General features: G+C 40.4%; 2 protein-coding genes and 1 pseudogene across 3 annotated transcripts; 1 reads left to right on the top strand and 2 right to left on the bottom strand.

Annotated features, from left to right (window-relative positions):
• Nucleotides 1–262: 262 nt before the first annotated feature.
• Nucleotides 263–1,978, bottom strand: LOC105040612 (peroxisome biogenesis protein 7-like; annotated as a pseudogene).
• Nucleotides 1,979–3,822: 1,844 nt separating this feature from the next.
• On the top strand, nt 3,823–9,002 carry LOC105040613 (trihelix transcription factor ENAP1-like). 2 transcript variants are annotated; one of them, XM_073254586.1, is made up of 2 exons: nt 3,823–5,411; nt 8,656–9,002. In XM_073254586.1, the coding sequence occupies exon 1, from the start codon at nt 4,461–4,463 to the stop codon at nt 5,406–5,408; it is 948 nt and encodes a 315-aa protein (XP_073110687.1). In that variant the 5' UTR covers nt 3,823–4,460; the 3' UTR covers nt 5,409–5,411; nt 8,656–9,002. The 2 variants fall into 2 exon arrangements, with proteins under 2 accessions (XP_073110687.1, XP_073110688.1); XM_073254587.1 differs by having other exon boundaries at nt 3,825–5,343.
• A 688-nt stretch (nt 9,003–9,690) lies between these two features.
• LOC105041473 (EP1-like glycoprotein 2) lies at nt 9,691–11,395 on the bottom strand. The gene has a single exon (XM_010918444.3). The coding sequence runs from the start codon at nt 11,359–11,361 to the stop codon at nt 10,069–10,071; it is 1,293 nt and encodes a 430-aa protein (XP_010916746.3). The 5' UTR covers nt 11,362–11,395; the 3' UTR covers nt 9,691–10,068.
• Between the last annotated feature and the right edge of the window lie 7,313 nt (nt 11,396–18,708).

The following is an 18,708-nucleotide window of genomic DNA, read 5'->3' as shown; positions in this document are numbered from 1 at the left end:
AACTGTTATTCATTCGTACCACCAACTCAGCTCCAGTTCATCTGCAGCCATTTTTGTACTACGCATATATAACCGGTAATTCAAAGACCTTGAGCTTCCTGCTCAAAAACCTTTTCATTATTTCCAATAGAATTCAAAGACTGAATTGAATTCCATAAGAAATAAATGCAACTCAAAAACTTGCAATCCAAAGATGCATATAGAATGCATGTTATAAACTGACTTAACATAGATCAATCAATGTACCATCCAAAGAATCAACTAGCAAAAAGAAAGAAACCAGATCCTCATTACATTATTGTATTATAGCAGAAAAACCAATTAGAAGTTTATTTGTATATGAAAAGGAAGAGAGATGCTAACCCAAGCTATTATTTTCACAGAAAGTATCATAACAAGAACAAGAACAGCAGCATACCCCGACAAAATCGGCGAAGCCCCCTTCTTTCTTTCGCCCAAATTTTTCTCTTTCCTTGTTATTATTTATAAAGATTGTTCCCAATCTGTGATTGGTATTCCCATCTTTTTTCTCAGTTAGCATCATCATGATCGAATTAATCGGGGAGAAATCAATAAATAGTTCTTTCTCAGGGCATCGCCTTGGGGTCGGTGCCATGCTGCCAGACGTAGACCTGCTCGTCCCACCCGGTGCTCGCAAGCAATCCTTCGACGAGGACGCTCATGTCCACCTCGACCACGAACTCGGTGTGGTGGTCGTATCTGGCGATCAGAGCATCCTCCGCCCGGTAATCCCACATACAGACGGTCATGTCATAGGAGCAGGACAAGAGGATGCTCTCCCGGTGGGGGGAGAACTTGACCTTCCGGACGGCGTAGCCGTGCCCGGCGAGGTTGGCCATGGGGGCGCGAGCGGCGCGGATGTCCCAGACACGGACGGACTTGTCGACGGAGGCGGTGGCGAGGGAGCACTCATCGTACTTGTTCTAGTCGCAGGAGAGGATCTCATGGTCGTGGGCGGGGAGCACGAGGGAGGATCTGAGGTCGCGGTAGTCCCACACGCGGGCGGTGCGGTCGCCGGAGACCGATGCGAAGACGTCGGCGTGGCGAGGGCTCCAGATGGCGGCGTAGACGCAGTAGGCGTGCTCGCGGAAGGTGCGGACGCTCGAGGGGCGGTCGACGGTCCAGAGCTTGACGAAGTCGTCCCAGGAGGCGGTGAGGAAGGAGTCGCGGCGGACGGGGTTCCAGTCGGCGGAGTGGACCTCGCGGGAGTGCTCTTGGAGGGAGCGGACGGGGTTGGCAGTAGGGGGGGAGGGAGGCGTCCCAGAGTTTGACGGAGCCGTCGGCGACGGCGGCGACGGCCAAGCTGTCGTGGGACTCGGACCAGGCGCAGTCGTAGATGGCGTCGGCGGTCTCGAACGACCGGAGCTCGGCGAGGGCGCCGGACGCCGGGTCGATGTCCAGCACGTGGAGGCGGCCGTTGCCGAGGATGCCGAAGTTCTGGGACGTCGCCACCAGGAGCCGCCCCTCATAGAAGAGACTGAACCGGACCGCGTACCCGTTGAATGGCGTCCTGAACGCCGGCATCGCGTATTCTCCCCTTTCTTCTTCCTTCCTTCTTTATCTCTTTCTCCCTCACTCATTAATCGGAAGAGATCGGGGTTTCTTGGTTCTTTCTCCGGCCCCTCCTCTTTCTTGGGTGGGGATTTCAAATATTGGGACTGTCAAATCTAGCAAATCAGAGAAAGGGGAGCGTTGAGATAGCGCCCCGGTGAATACAATCCAAAAAAATCAGAACACAAAATATTCCATCCGCGATTATTCCCTCAAATCTATAAAAGTCTCTCGAGTCCCTCGGTAATATAAGATGCCACCCAGTCGATTGCAGTATTCATCTTTCTATAGACATTTCTGACCATCCACACATGACATATTCGACCTAACCATTGATTCAATACGAGAATTGCAATAAGATACTAAGACACTTTGGAGTACCTAGCCACCGGTCAATTAGGTATTGACATTGACCCAAAATTGGATAAAAAATTTTGAATTGAATTTAGATTTAAAATTTTTGTACATAATCTAATTTTGACTGATTATCTGATTCAGTTATATGAAAGTATTATTTTTATTTGTATATTCTTAGATTTTTAATTTTCTGATATACGAAATTTATTGTGTAATTTAATAGTAAAGTCTGTAAAGAGAATAAAAACAATCATAATATTCATTATGATTTAATTTTATTTATAATTATTATATAACTCTCAATTACTTGTTCGTTACGGCTTAATTTCTAAAGTATGTAACAAGAAATTTATAGATTCTTCAATATATTCTTGTTTCTAGCTCAATTGTTCATTCAAAATATAATTTTGCTCCGATATGGACCAAGACTTAACATTCTTGTACCCCCAGTCCGAAAATTTGATGATTTTATGATATCTTTATTATGCAAAACTGACAAAACCGGCTCTTCTTTTCTTTTTTTTCCCCTTCTTTGATAAAGAACAAAGCCTGATCCTTCAACTAGCGGAATATGGAACAAATGAAGATCTGAAATCCTGATATGTTTGGATCTGGGTTTAATAAAACCTAAACTAGCCCAACCCGATAACACCATTGAGGGATATGTGTCGGGTATATCGTACACTATCTAGCACAAAATTTGTATGGTTAGCTAACTTGCTTCCTAGGAATTTGGATGGCTATTATTATTTGATGGATAATAGCATGACACAATGTGGTTCATCTTATTTCTTATTAACCTTCCTTTAATTGTGCAAAAGTAAAATTTAAGATGGATGATTATGAGTGTGAACCATGAGAGATGGTCCATCGCTGTCCAATAAGTTCCAGAGGGTTTTCTTTTATTAAAATATATATATATATATATATAAAGCTTGGCATGTATATGTGCTTGGACTAAGAAATTTGGGGACGTGGAGTTTGAAGTGGAGATTCAGATTACAGGGGAAACATGGAAACTTAAAGCACCTCGTGAGCAGTTTATTCAAAGCACACGTTACATGGTTGAGTAAATTATAAATAAATAGTTTGAGCATGCTCGCACGTTTTGATAGAACGACCGGTTATTGGTTTCAAGTCCAGGTGGGAACTTTGTCATTGGTTTTGAGATCTCCATGATGAGCCATGCATTCATCAAAATCAATTTAAATCTCTACAGGAAAGGTAAAAGAAGAAGGATGTTTCATAATAATGTCATGCCTAAATAAACTTCTACCAAGGAACATTTTCTCCCCCCTTCAATTGCCCTTTTCCATCCTCCAATACGCCCTCGTCATAAGGATGCAGCTCCATTTTAAAAACCTCTCAGCTTGTGCACATATTTCCAAAATTTTTGCTCCTGTTCATAAATAAAAGATCGAACTTGTAGCACTCGGCAATGCCGAATAATACTAACGGTAGGTCAAGTCCAATTCCATCTGAAAAGGAGACTAATGCCTTTGCCCAAGTTGAGTGTGTTAGACTGGAGTAAACCAGATCCAATAACCGATGGAAGTCGGGGTTTTCTCTTTGGACTAGATTGTGCTTAATACGACTCCTGTTCATATCTCACTAAACATTGAAACCCGGACGGGCTTTCTAACATTGAAGTCTAGAGGGGCTTTAGGATCCCGAACCCAATTTCACCAAGCTCATTTACGGCCTATGAAATTTAGAGGACTCACGTTACTTAATTCAGCCCAATCGATTATTTTGATCTACCGTCTGCCAAAATTTTGGTAAGTCGAGGGTCCCACTCCTCCACCCGTCTGGCACCTACCTTTGCGGTTTCGCTACCAGTTCAGCCATTTCGTTGAAAACGCCAATCCTATCCCGACCATAGACAGCACGGTACTTGGTCCTCGGCACACCGCCGTTTCCCGGATTCCACCCTCCGCACGCTTCCTTCGCATCCAAAGAACCAAACATAAAACCGAAATCCCTAGCGGACGGCTTTCCCAGCCATCCAACGGAGACCAGATCTCCTCTTTCCCCCAGCCGATAGCGCGACAATCGAGGCATCCAATTGCCTCCCCGGTCGTCGAGGGCATTTTCGTCATTCCGGAGCCCTACCCCCGTCCGTCTCCGGACCCGGCGCGTCGTCTTGTAATCATCGTTTAAAATTCCCTTTTTATTTCCCGTCAAATTCCAAACCCAACCTCCTCCCATCCCAAAACCAACGGCCGCGATGCACCTGCCGACGAGCCCATCCGACACGCACCGCGTGGTCTCGACGCTGACGCCAGCACGAACCCCCCGCGCGCTAACGTCGGCGCCCGCACGCGCGCCCCCCGGCGACCGCCCGTACTCGCACATGCGCCCCAACCCCTATCCCAGCCGGCGCCCTCCCCTTTACATCCCCCCTACCCCTTGTTCTCTTTTCTCACCATCAAAACCGCCGAACCACCGAGCGATAGAGGGAGGAAATAATAGGGCCGGCGATCGGGCGTAGGAATAGGTTTGGGAATAGAGAGATCGGGCATAGGGATAGGATGGAGGGGAGGGAGACGAAGCCGCCGCCTCCGAACCCGGCGATGCCGTACCGGGAGGACTGCTGGAGCGAGGGAGCGACCGCGGCGCTCATCGAGGCATGGGGGGACCGCTACGTCGAGCTCAACCGCGGGAACCTCCGCCAGAAGCACTGGCAGGAGGTCGCCGACGCCGTCAACTCCCGGCGGGGTGCCGCCCGCCGCCCGCCGCGCACCGACGTCCAGTGCAAGAACCGGATCGACACCTTGAAGAAAAAGTATAAGACCGAGAAGGCTAAGATCGCCGATGGCGCCGTCGAGAGCCCGTGGCCCTTCTACCCCCGTCTCGACGCCCTGATCGGTGACTCCTTCCCCGCCAAGAAACCTCTGCCGTCGCACCCGCCGTCGCCTCCTCTTGCTCTCCCTCTCCCCTTCCACCGCAAGGGATCCCCCCTCCCGGCGGCTGCGGCCGCCGCAGCCGCTGCCGCCGCCGCAGCGCGCCCTCTGGACTCGAAGGAAAAGCGCCCAGCGGCCACCGCGCTCCCCGTGGATGACGCCTTCTTCCGGCGGAACTACTCCGCGGCGGCCGCGGCCGCCGCGGAGAGGGAGTCCGAGTCCTCTTCGAGATCCAGTGTGGAGAGGTCCAGGTCGAGCAGGGAAAGGATTGCGAGGGGGTTGAAAAGGAGAAGGGAAGGCTACGGAGAGGGTTTCCGGCAGCTGGCGAGGGCGATCCTAAGGCTGGGGGAGATCTACGAGAAGATAGAAGAGGAGAAGCAGCAGCAGATGATCGATCTTGAGAAGCAGCGGATGGAATTTGCTAAGGGGCTGGAGTTCCAAAGGATGCAGATCTTTGTGGATTCCCAGGTCCAGCTGGAGAAGATCAAGCGATCCAAGCGAGTTGATGCTGGTGAGCATGGGTCTTCTTCCGGTGCTATTCATTTTCTTTTCGGATCTCCCGTGTTTAATGTGTAAAAGGTTGGTCCTTTCGTAAGATAGATTCATGGTTTGATTTTGTGCAGTGTAGCGAAAGCAGCTTTATTTGTCTGGATCTATTTCTTTTCTATTTTCTATAAGTAATTTGTTTTTGGCGTGTTAGACTTCTGTTTATGGATTTGAGTCGTCGTCTGATGGAAACGTAGTTCTGGAACCGCTGGAACTGTTTTGAATTTATTGTCGTGTATTTCTTTTTGTAAACATTTCGATGGGGTCTGAATTCCTGAATGGAGTTGCTTTTGCCCTTTCTTTTGGGGCAGAACAAGTGACACGTTGATCTTTAGCACGTTGTTTCCAGGAATACATATGCTATTTGACTTATTTTATCGGTATATGATACTGGGAAGTATTCAATGATTAGGATCTTGTTGTAATTGAACCCACAGAAGGGTCTTGTTTTTCCTTCGCATTGATAATTTGTCATAGCTACATTTTTTTCCTTCTTTCTTCACATTGTTTCAAAAGTGCTTTAATTGATAGAAAGAATGTGAATTGATTTGAATTTGTTGTGTAAGTTTTTGGTTACTGCATCTTTCCCTTCATTGGGTGCAGCATTTGTAGATGGCCGAAAGGGATTTCCGAGAGTTCTATTGATTAAATAAGTCATTGTAATGGTCTGACCTTTTTTGATTCTTGGGAAGTGGTATTTTTGGCTATTATCTTTGCTGTTACTGTTTCTTAGTCATCTTGATTGCTGACCTGGTTTTAGTCACCAGAGAAGCAGAATACTTGTTGAGTCATCTTTATTTGAATGGACAATCACAGGTTGAACTTTACAACTTCAGGGATTGGGAATTTTGATAGCTTCATATTCAAAACAAAAAAGGAGAATGATGAGGTTGCTTCTTGTGGTGTGCCAACAAATCTATCTAGCTTCTGTCAATCGATGCTTTAATCTGAGCATTCCAATGACAGTGGGAAAGAAAATCTCTCAGGCAAAATGTTTAAATTGTAATGTCCTGGTCTTGTAGGATGACTTCTCAAGACGACTAGGTGCATTAGGTCATACAAGTGTGATGTTGTGATCTTTCATGATATTGACGTAGAAGTCTGAGGAATTTTGGTTGATTCTCTCAGGGCATTAGATGAGAGAAGGTCACTGATGATGTTTAGGAACTGCATAGGCAATCTGCTCTACTAAATTATTTCCTGACCAAGAATTAACTGAATGACATGTTGACGGTATGGCTCTATTTACATGAACTGATATTTTATCAAATTCATGACTTTCTTTGATTATCAATTGGTATCTTCAAATGTTTGTTTATTTTTGAGTCCAAAGTAGATAATTAATGCTTGGATTAGTGATGTCATTAACCCCCACCCCCCCCCACAAAAAAAAAAAAGGTATGTATTATCATGCAGAAAATATTGTAGATCTTTTAATAATCAATCTCCTTTCTATGTGGTTCTACTGAGCAACAAGTAGAAACAACCTTCACATTTCTCTTAATTTCAGAGGAAGAAGGAATTCTATTTCTTTGATTTCTATAATTGTCTGCCTAGACCATCGTGTTAACCTTTGGGACTAAAAGTCATATGTTGTTGCCTCATCCTATAATCATGAATGTTTGTGCGCTTGTGGTCCTTTACTAATTGTAGTTTTGTTGATCTCATGATGCATTGATAGGATTTGTTCCAAGTGGAAAGTTGGGCTAATAAAATTTTTAATGACAAACTGTAGTTTGGAAGGAACATGATATTAGCACGTGAAGCTTAATCCTTATCCACGTTTTTATATATTTATATAAAAATAGCAGACAATCTTTTACAAGAAAATGCAGTTTATTTTACAATGATAACAACAAAATTTTTCATACATTTTTTCCTCATTTCATAGTGTGTTCTTGATTATTATTGAACGTTTCTCCTCATTTATTTTCCTGGTGATATTCTTTCTCACATTCCAATTAAGATTTCCATCAAATAAGATTACCAGAAGTTCATAACTATAGTAGAATTTCAGTTTAGAATGCTTCAAATACGTTGTTTTGTGGGGTCTTAAATAGAATTGATGAGTTTGTTTGGCAATACATATAGTTTCACATATATTCTCTGTCAGGTTCAGTTATATTCTTTTTATAGGATTCTATGGTATTGAGTAAATACATGCTAGCATTGTAAGTTGAGTCCATCTCATATGTGGGAAGCTTGCAATATGTGCATGTTTAGACAGGCAGTGTTGCAGTTGGATAAGATATACTGATACTGGGGATAGTTCTTGGTTTGGTAATGCCATCATATTTGCACTATGTAGATGGATGCCTGCTTAGTTTCTTTTTTGCTCAAATATAATCATAGTCTAGGTGGTTGAGCTTTTTTCCTAAATTGCTTCATTTAGTTTGATTTCATCGTTGGGTATCCGTTAAACTGGATTATTTATTATCCATCCTAAATGTGCCAAGTGATATTAAATGAGTCTATATTCTGTGTCAACATTGGTGTGTTATTGCGAGAGGGAGTTCATGGGGTAGAGATAATTTTTTGTGGTGACATTGCTGGCATATCTGTACCATTTTGATGTCTTGTGATTGATTTAGTTATTTTAAAGATGGCCATGCTAACCTAAAACAGGTTTTGCTTTGTTTTGCAAAGAAAATTCTAATTAGGCCTGTTTAGATGCATCTGACATTGTGGTGAATTCTCTTTTCGAAATGCCAAATCACAATTATTTTCTAAAGATATTTGGTTTATAAATAAAAGTTGTCATGTGTGGGTGAAATTCATATTCGTCTTATGAGAATGTATACTCTAAATGGAAGTATTCACCATTGATATGAGTGGAGTCCATCAGGGTGTTATAATGCTTTTGAAGGTCTTTTATGAAGTATTATTCTCAAAGAAAATGAAAGGTTGATCATGAAGTATTAGTACATAATAGTGAAAACATGTGCTTCCATCCTTCCAAGCACTTTTAACTCATGCTTGACCTGTTTTGCTCCTTCCGATCCCTTTCCCCTGGCCATTGATTGATGAGTTTGATCACATAGAAACTGGAGGGGAGCAGATGATATCTGATTAAGGTTTCTTATACAGATGTAACTGATTTTCTGTATGTAAAATGATTTGACTTCCACCTGTGTATCTTTTTCTTTTTTTGGTTTATATGCAGGTTACTACGTGGTGCATGAACTATTTTTGATTCATTTTTTATGTTGTAAATCAACTAGTATTCATGTATAATGTTATCCTTCTAACTTGATGTTTTCCTTTATCTTTATTTCAGAGAGTTACCTAAGTTAGATTTCTGGAAAGAGAAACTCAAATTGGATGGTGTTCCTTGGAGATGACATCAAGTTCAATTGAGTGGTATCCGTTGCCAGCCTGATTTGAAAGATGCGAGTTGACATTTCTATTGCTGCCAGACTGACAGCCTTGTTAGCTAATATGAGATCTTTGGATGAGATTGACGTCAGGAGAAAAAAGTTGGGAGATTTCGTGTAGCTATTGTCGGAATTTGCTATTTAAGTTCGGTGTGTTATTGAGATTGTGAACATTTAAATGGCTTTCAAGACATGTGAAACTTTGAATGGTCATGCTACTCTTAGTTATTGTAGTTGATGTTGCTGGTTATGTCTTTTCCACTTAATGTTCTGACATGGTGATGATGTCGTCGTTGTTTATACAAGTCCATAACCATCTGCTGGCCATTACTCTTTTTCTTCTCCCTACTGTGAATACCGTCATGATTTTTTGTACCACAGATCTTAATGGACTTGTGTCTCAGTTTGGGGTTTGGACTGCATTACAATTTATAAATGTAACGTTTCATTGGGGTTAAAAAGAACAGGTTCTTGTGGCGTGTACTGTTGCGTAAAAACTTATTTTCTGTCACCTCTTGCTGTCAAGTTGTCTTGTTCCCGCATATCCTATTCATGGGTTTTAGATAGGGTTCTTAGTGACCTCTGGCATAATTCTCGCAAATCCACTTCTTTCATCATCTAAACATGCAAGCCCCCGCCAAACATGAAACAACATGCAATGTGGCTCAAAGCTTTTCTGATCAACATTCACGGTTTGACATTAATCGGTTTAGGCTTGGACTTTGGTTCAAGACCAGAGTCTGATCCAGCCCAGACTGGCGATCGGAGTGGGAAAACCTGTTAGGAAACTCCATGCAACTCGTTTAATTTGGATCTGACCAGGTGCCTTTTCTTTAAAAAAAAAAAATAAAAACAATGTGAAGATAGTGATTACTTTTTGATAAGTAATGATCCTCAAAATTGGATGCTTTCCAGGCTCCAGCTTACAACCAGCCCCACATATCCGGCATCCACCTGCTGGCCGGACATGGTAGTCGCCGGAGTTCAGGTTTACTCCAAGTTCTTCGTACCCATGGTTTTTTTCACAAGAATATGGATCGTCTGTTGTGCACCGCACATTGCATGATACAGTGCACGGCATGTATCATTCATCGTGCGATAAACGATCGCATACGATCGTATGCAACGAACATGCATTCACGCATGATCGTTCATCGTACATGAACTCTTTCCACAAACGATACCACAAGAAAACCATACCTTTTGGAAAATGTTACCGTAACTTTGACCACGATCTCTTTTATGATCCCTTCGTCGTTATCCATTTATGACTGGCATCAAGTACAATCATTCTTTTATGCAGAGACTCGCTCTCCTCACTTGATATACTTGACATAAGCCACGTGCGAGGCATTATCGACCTTAGCAAGCGTCCCGAGCACCGGAGCCAGCCAGCACCTCGACTCCTCCTCCCAGAACAAGAACCCCGCACACTTGCAATCCAAGCCACACCTCCTCTTGCACTCCTCCACCTTCACCGCCCCCTCCCCTCGAGTATAACCAGTCAAAAAGTTCTCCACCGCCAACACCTTATAATAATCCACCCCTGCTCCTCCTTTGCAAGCCCCCAGACTCGGCTGCGCGCATCCCTTGCTCCAACCCAACAATCCCGTGGGCGATGGGCACGCGACGCACATTTCATCCTCGCACACCCCGAAGCCGCCGCACTTTCTCGGCAGCGCGCACCCGCTCAACCTCCCAGTCTCGTCCGAGAAGAAGGCGAAGGTCTCCTCCCACGCCCGGTAGTCCACCGGGTCGTAGTAGGTGTACACCACCAAGTTTCCATCCACGTCCAGTCTTAGGAACGATAGGGTGGCGTTGTATTTGGGCCTCGCCAGTATGATCGTGCCTTGATCCTCCACCAGCCTCACTTCATACGCGAAGGCGTCCTCCGTCTCCGGCTCGCTTTCCAATTTCACCGAATTCCCGCTGAAGCTAAATATGCCATCCGAGTAGTTGTAGTAAGGGAGTGGTTTTGGGGTGAGATCGTTGATGTACATAGCGAGTCCACCGGACTCTAGCACGAGGCTATAGATCCCGAAAGAGCCGTCGGTGGTGGATTTGCGGCTGACGAGCTTTGTCGGCCCACCGACATATAAGGACTGGTCGACCAGAAGGGTGTCGGTGGGGTGGTCGAAGCTCTGCCACAGGAACCGGCCCTTGGCGTTGTAGAGGACGATGTTGCCGTCGGGGAGGATCTTGAGGCCGACAACGCCTTTGTTGGCGGTGGCGGTGGACCAGACGACGCGGCGGTCGGCGTCCGCAAGGACGAGGTTGCCGTCGGAGAGGAGGGAGAAGGTGGCGTTCTCACGGACGGGGCGGCCGCGGTTGGCCTCCCAGACCCAGCGGAAGGTGGACTCGGAGCGGGTGGTGCCCATGCGGAGGGCGAGGTAGAAGGCGTCGGGCGTGGTGTTGTAGAAGGCCATTTGGAAGGGGGAGGTGGCTATGGGGAGGACGCGGTAGTTGGCGTCGTACTCCGTTATGTAGGGGCCGAATTCTCCCTCATTGACATAAGTGAAGGTCTGAACCTTGGCATGGGCTATTGTGGTGGAGAGGAAGAGGAGGAGGAGGGAGAGGGAGAAGAGGGAGGTGGGGAAGAGAGAAGCCATGGACTGAGAGAATTCAGAGATCTCTGTGGGCTTCGGTTGGCATGAAGGACTGAAGGCGTGGGTCGAAGGTGCATTTAAAGAGTGTGGGAGGACTTCCCGTGGGTGGCCCGTAGGAAAAAATATTCGTTGCAACGGTGATACCGCATGAAATCTACAATAAATCAATAAAAATTATTACATTTCATCAATTTATGTGGATAGTATCTCATATTATTTTTTTATATTTCATCCATTTTTCATTGTTGATGGATTTGTTATAACGATGATGACGTGGTATCACGGTTGCAACAAAAATTTACTCGCCCCGAAGCATCTTTGTTTGAGTCCTTTTCTTGATTAATGTAAAAAAAAAATTTATTTATATAAATAATTTAGTTTTAAATTTATTTATCACATCGATATAAAAATAATAAAACATCATTTTGAATGACGTTTTATCATTGCCACGTCACCCTTTATTTTCCACATAAACGATGTCAAAAAAAAATAAAAAATTTCAAATAATATGATATTTTTAAAATCATCATTTGAAATGACGTTTTTAAAAATCTCATATTATTTGATGATTTTAATTTTTCTCCTCAAAAAAAAAATAATAAAAAATAAAATAAAAATTTTAAATTTTAAATTTATAAAAAAATAAAAATTATCATTTCAAATTAGTATCTCCATTTCAAATTATCTTTTTAAAAAATATCTAACAAAAATTGATGAAAAAAAATTAAAAATATCATAAAAAAAGAATTGAAAAAAAATAAAAATTATAATTTTAAATTTTAAAAAAATAAAAATTTTAATTTTAATTCAATTAAAAATTATCATTTCAAATTACAATCTCCTTTTCAAATTAATTTTTTTAAAAAAATAACATAAAAGAAGAAAAAAATGAGAAAAAATAAAAATTATAATTTTGAATAAATTTTAAAGAATAAAAATTCTAATTTTAATTCAAATAAAAAAATTTAAATTATTTTGTCTATTTAAAATTAATTTTTTTAAAAAAATATCTCAAAAAAATCTTAAGAAATTAAAAAAATAAAAAATACCATAAAAAAAGAGAAAGAAATGAGAAAAAAATAAAAATTATAATTTTAAATTTAAAAAAAATAAAAATTTTAATTTTAATTCAAATAAAAAATATTATTTCAAATTACTTTCTCCATTTCAAATTAATTTTTAAAAAAAAGATGTTCAAAAAAATAAAAAAATAAAAGTGTCATAAAAAGTTAAAAATTATAAAAAATAAAAAAATTATAATTATAATTTTAAATTTAAAAAAATAAAATTTTTATATTTAATTAAAATAAAAGACATCATTTCAAATTACTTTCCCCATTTCAAATTAATTTATTTAAAAAATATTCCAAGCAAGTGAAAAAAATATCTAAAAAAATTTCATAAAAATAGAAAAAATGGTAAAAATAGAAAAAAATTATAATTATAATTTTAAATTATAAAAAAATAAAAATTTAAATTTAAATTCAAGAAAAATAAAAGAAAAAATGCCATAAAAAAGTGAAAAAAGGGAAAATATGAAAAAATAAAAATTATAAATTAAAATTTTTTTAAAAAAATTAACTTTAATTCAAATAAAAAATATCATTTCAAATTATTTTTCTCATTTCAAATTATTTTTTAAAAAAATATCTGAAAAAAGAAAAAAATTAGTATAAAAAAATAAAAAACATCATAAAAAATGAAAAAAAGGGAAAAGAATTGAATAGAAAAAAATAAAAATTCTAATTCTAATTCAAAAATAAAAATTATAATTTTGAATTTAAAAAATAAAAATTATAATTATAATTCAAATAAAAAATGATTAAAAAATGAAAATTATAATTATAAATTTTAAAAAAATTAACTTTAATTTAAATAAAAAATTATCATTTCAAATTACTATCTTCATTTTAAATTAATTTTATTTATTAAAAAATCACATAAAAATAACTAAAAAATTAAAAAAATTAAAAAAAATCATAAAAAAAGAAAAAAAATGAAAGAAAATGTCAAAGGGAATGGCATTTTTGAAAACGTCATTCTCTTTGATATTTTTGAAGCATAAAATTCAAAAAAAAAAATCCTCTCTCCCTCTTCTCCCTCTTCTCCGGCGTTTCTCCAGCATTTTCTCCTCTCCGACAGCGGTGAGCTCCCTCCTCTCTCTCTCCCTCTTTTTTCTTGGCCGCCGGCGACAGATAGCCGGCGGCGAGCCCGCGCGCCCCGGCAGCGGTTCCCGGCCCTCCCCTTCCCTTGGCCGACCCCCTCCTCTCCCTTTTCCTCTCTCTCTCCCTCTTTTTCCTTGGCCACCGACGACAGACGGCTGGCACTGGGCCCGCGCACCCCGACGACGGCACCCCACGGTGGGCCCCGGCCCTCCCCTTCCCTTGGCCGGCCCCCTCTTCTCTCCCTCTTCCTCTCTCTCTCTCCCTCTTTTTTCTTGGCCGCCGACGACAGATGGCCGGCGGTGTGTCCGCGCACCCTGGCGGCGGCCCCTCGTGGCGAGCCCCGGCCCTCCTCTTTCCTTGGCCGGCCCCCTCTTCTCTCCCTCTTCCTCTCTCTCTCCCTCTTTCTCTCTCTCTCTCCCTCTTTTTCCTTGGCCATCGGTGACAGAGGGCCGGCGGTGGCTCCCCGCGGCAGGCCTCGACGGCGGCCCCCCGACAGCGGCCCCCGGTGATGGGCCATGCTTGGCCCCTGCGGCGGACCCCCGATGACGGGCCACGGCGGCGGGCCCCGACGGCGGGTCGCGGCGGGCCCCGACAGCGGCCCCCGACGATGGGCCCGCGGCGGCCCTCTGGTGGTGGGCCCGTGCGGCCCTGCGACACTCTTCTATTTCAATCCGCACTGGCGGCCGACTCTGCAAGGGCCCACCGCCCTCAGGGCCCACGGCGGCCCTCCGATGGCGGGCCCATGCAGCCTTGCGGCATCCTTCTATTTCGATTTTTTTAATTTTAATTTTTATCTCATTAGATTCAGATTTATTTTAAAATTCGATTCGATCATAATTTAAAAATTTTAAAATTTATTACATTTTATGAAAATATAGACCTATTAGTTGATCAATGTAGGATATTCTACGATATCCATATAAAATATATATTTGATTATATATTTTTGTACGGATATCGTAATATATATATATTAGTCAATTGATTGTCCAGTTTGGATAGTTTGGGAATTGCATTTAATTCTATAGGTAATTACATTATTCGAATGATATGCGGAGGGTTCGAGAGAAATTTCGGACAGTATTTTTCTTTAGTTCTTCTCATATATTTTCAGTTGTGTGGGGAGAACTAAGGAGAAATACTACCAAAATTTCTTTCGATCATTTTTGCGTATCGTTTGATTAATGTAATTAACCTATAAAATTAATGTAATTTTCGAATGAGATAGGATACCTATTTGTTGATGATATGATGCATTTATCATGTAAATCTTTTAAAACGATAAAATAATTAGTAATACTAAATATTTTAATTTTTATTTTGTCATAGGTTTCTCAGAAAAAATGGCTAGTACTCAAGTTCGTGTACTATTGTATTATGATGGCATGATACAAAATGATGAAACTGGTGTACAGTATAGTCATCCTACAAATCGGATGATTAGAGTATCTTCATCATTATCATGTCAAGAATTATTGGACCATTTATACAGCAATATTCCTGTAGACAAAGAAAAATATGAAATAAAATTGAAATGAAAATCTCCTAATCTGTCGGGATAGTTAATGCAGAGCAATTATATTTTAGTTCCAATTGATGACGATGAAGATGTCGAAGAAATGCTGACCTTTCCTTTGAAATATTCAGAATGTCGATTTTTAGAATTATATATTGAAAAGGAAGATGTATCGAGCTTTGGATACTATAGTCGATTTTTAACTCAAGCGGACAATAATGTTGGGCCTTCCTCACCTTTCGTAACTCCTATGGTGCAAATCGATAGTATTGAGATCGTATTTGCAGAACAACATTCTACTACTGCCGGCCCTAGTTGTCCAGTTATTCAGAGTCCTATGGTGACTTCTCCTGTGTCTTCTGCTATGGTGACTTCTCTTTTGCTAGAAGTAGTGATAAGTGCGGGAGACGACACTCATATAGAGAACGATGACTAGGTAGTCGGTAGAATAAATTCTGATAATCTAGATTTTAAGTCAGATGAAAGCAGAGATGAAGACTATTGGATGGATGAGGACAGTAGCAGTAATGATGATGATGGTGAAGATGAGAATGATGATGAAGATGTTCAGGCTAATATTAATGTGGAAGAACCTCAACCTCATTTGCACGAATCTTCATAATTTTTTAATGATATAAATTTAGATGATGGTGGTTGTGTTAGTGCTGGTCGAAGATTGAACTCTGACTATCAGTTTTGAGACTCCTCGATGACTGAATTTTCTAAAGGTCTAATATTTGAGAGTAAAGATTATGTAAGGAGAGCTGTTGATCTTTATCACATTATGAAGTATCGAACATACTATGTAGTTCAGTCGCATTCGAAATTATGGTCCGTACGATGTGCATCATCAGATAATATTTAAAATTATAAATGGAGGCTTCGTGCTGCATTGTTGAAAAAATATGGATATTTTCAAATCACAAAATATGAGGGTCCTCACACTTGTTTGTTTACGGAGTTGAGTCGAGACCACAAACATATCAGTGAAAGGATGATTGGCACACTAGTCCGACATATTATTGAGAAAGATTCCGGTGTTAAAGTTGAAGCTATTGTGGCAACCGTTAATGATCAATTTCAATATACAGTGTCATACAGGAAAGCATAGTGTGGAAAGCAGAAGGCATTGGTTGATATTTATGGAGAATGGGAGCTGTCTTATGCTAAATTATCCTATTATATGACTGCACTTCAACATGCAAATTCCAGTACAGTTGTTTCATAAAATTTTTTTCAAACTGTGAATTCCAATGTCCGAGTTTTAAATTATATTTTCTGGACTTTCAAACCATCTATCCAGGGTTTTATGCACTGCCATCCTGTAATCAGCATTGATGGCACGCATTTGTTTGAAAAGTTTAAAGGTAAGATGTTGATTGCAACAGAAATTGATGCAGAGAATGGGATATTTCCATTAGCATATGCAATTATGGATGAGGAGACGACTGCAAGTTAGAGTTGGTTTCTTTTCCAGCTCAGAATACATATCGTCAAAGATAGAAATGAAATATGCTTAATTTCTGACAGGCATCCAGGTATATTAAATGCTATCGCAGATGAGTCTATTGGATGGAGTCCACCACGTGTCTATCACCGATACTGTTTAAGACATATCTGCAGTAATTTCAATACTCATTTTAAAAATATGCAGCTGAAAAGAGCAGTATGGCAAGCAGAAAGCACTCATCAAGTTCGCAAGTTCAACTTTATCATGGGTAGGATTAGAACAGTAAATGAAGAGGTTTGGAGCTGGTTATCCGAGATAGAAAAGGAGAAGTGGACCTTGGCACATGATGATGGCCTGCACTATGGTGTCTTAACTACAAATTTGTCGGAGATTTTTAACAGTATTTTATGAGGAGTTAGAAAGGTGCCAATTACAGCTTGTGTTCAAATGATATTTTATCGTCTTATGAAATACTTCAATACGAGGTATGTCCAAGCCTTGAGTTATGTAGAAGAGAATCTAAATAATTTTTTTACTCCTCATGTTACAATTAAGATTGCTGAAGATCAAGTTAAAACTAACCAGCACCGAGTAATAGTATTCAACCTTCAAAGAGGTATATATGAAGTGCTTACGAGGAGAGCAAGCGCAGGGTTACGAGGTGGAAAAAATTTTCATACTGTTACTTTAGCTAAAAAAAAATATTCTTGTGAAAAGTGGAGCATGTACAAATATCCATGTTCACACGTTTTAGTTGTGTGTCAAGAAATTACGGTACATTTTAGTGGTTTTATAGATGATGCATATACAATTATAGCATATATGAATGCTTGAAGCGGTGACTTTAATCCATTATCACATGAAGATTATTGGATGCATACACGTATATTCAAATATATTCCTGATCATCATCGTTTAAGATCCAAACAGAAAGGTAGACCAAAGTCAACAAGACTACGAAATGAGATGATGATAGGCAAATAAGAAGTAAAATCACTGTGGCATTTGTAAGGAACAGGGTCATGACCGTCGCCGCTGTCCTAGGATACTTCAACACACTTCAACTTCAAGTAGTGGAAGAAATTAAAGGCTCCGAAGATGTATTTTCGTCATTGTTTTATGTATTTCTGTGAGATTGTATTTGAATATACGTGTTTAATATCCTGAGATGAACTGAATTTTGTGTTTAAGTTGTATTGTGTGACAATATTATGTTTAAAATATATTTTTCATAAAATGAATGGCTATCATATTTTTTATTTTTTAATATACTTGTGATAATATCATTATTTTAGATTCATTAGCGTATTATGGCTTACGATCTGCGGTATCTCGGTCCTCGAGACAGCAGTATTCTTACATTGCAGAAGCACCATTGATCACAGACTATTTTAGATGGTGGCGTAAGCATTCCAATTCTATTTACTATTTAAATTTTTTTTAAAAATCATATATATTATCTAATTATTATATTTTATTACAGGAGCCCAGACACCTTCATCTACGACGATCCGATGCTGACTTCTGGAGGACAGAGGACATCCCACATAGAGTGCTGGATTATTTACGATATCTTGGATTTTATGGAGTATATCGGATTGATCGTATACAGATGGACGTTGGTTTTATTACTGCTTTGTTTGAGAGATGGCGTCCAGAGATACACACATTTCATCTTCTATTTGGTGAGGCGATAATCACTTTACAGGATGTTAGCATCCTTATTGGACTACCAGTTGATGGCGATCCAATTATCGGAGTTTATCCCATGTTTATCATTCCGAAGTGGCAGACTTTGTACTTTCGATTGCTAGGGTTTGAGCCCGACGTATATTTTTTCGATCATTCACGACTCAGGATTGAGTGTTTGGATGATCGTTATCGACATTTTCATATTGCGGATGATGCATCAGAAGAGATGGTGCAGCAGTATGTTAGGGGTCAGGGCTGCAGTTGTTAGGTGGTGTCCTGTTACCCGATATTTTATCGAATAAGATGAAGTTAATATTTTTGTGATTATTAGAGGATTTAGACTTCGCTCGTAGACTCAGTTGGGGCAGTACAGTACTAGCTTGCCTGTACAGAGCTATGTATCGGGGTTCTTATGCTGATCAGAGCGAGATTGGTGGTTATCTTATATTATTACAGGTATGTGAATTAAAAATTTTATTTTTACTATTCAATTATATTCCAAACATTGGGTATATGATGTATGATTT

Source organism: Elaeis guineensis, chromosome 3 (genome assembly GCF_000442705.2).
Source record: "Elaeis guineensis isolate ETL-2024a chromosome 3, EG11, whole genome shotgun sequence".
NCBI classification, from domain to species: domain Eukaryota; kingdom Viridiplantae; phylum Streptophyta; class Magnoliopsida; order Arecales; family Arecaceae; genus Elaeis; species Elaeis guineensis.
The sequence above is the reverse complement of the archived record's forward strand: the minus strand, read 5'-3'. Positions and strand labels throughout refer to the sequence as shown.

What these genes read in the sequence shown, in the direction of transcription:
- LOC105040613 (XM_073254586.1), top strand. Translation starts at nt 4,461, where the DNA reads ATGGAGGGGAGGGAGACGAAGCCGCCGCCTCCGAACCCGGCGATGCCG.
- LOC105041473 (XM_010918444.3), bottom strand. Translation starts at nt 11,361, where the DNA reads ATGGCTTCTCTCTTCCCCACCTCCCTCTTCTCCCTCTCCCTCCTCCTC.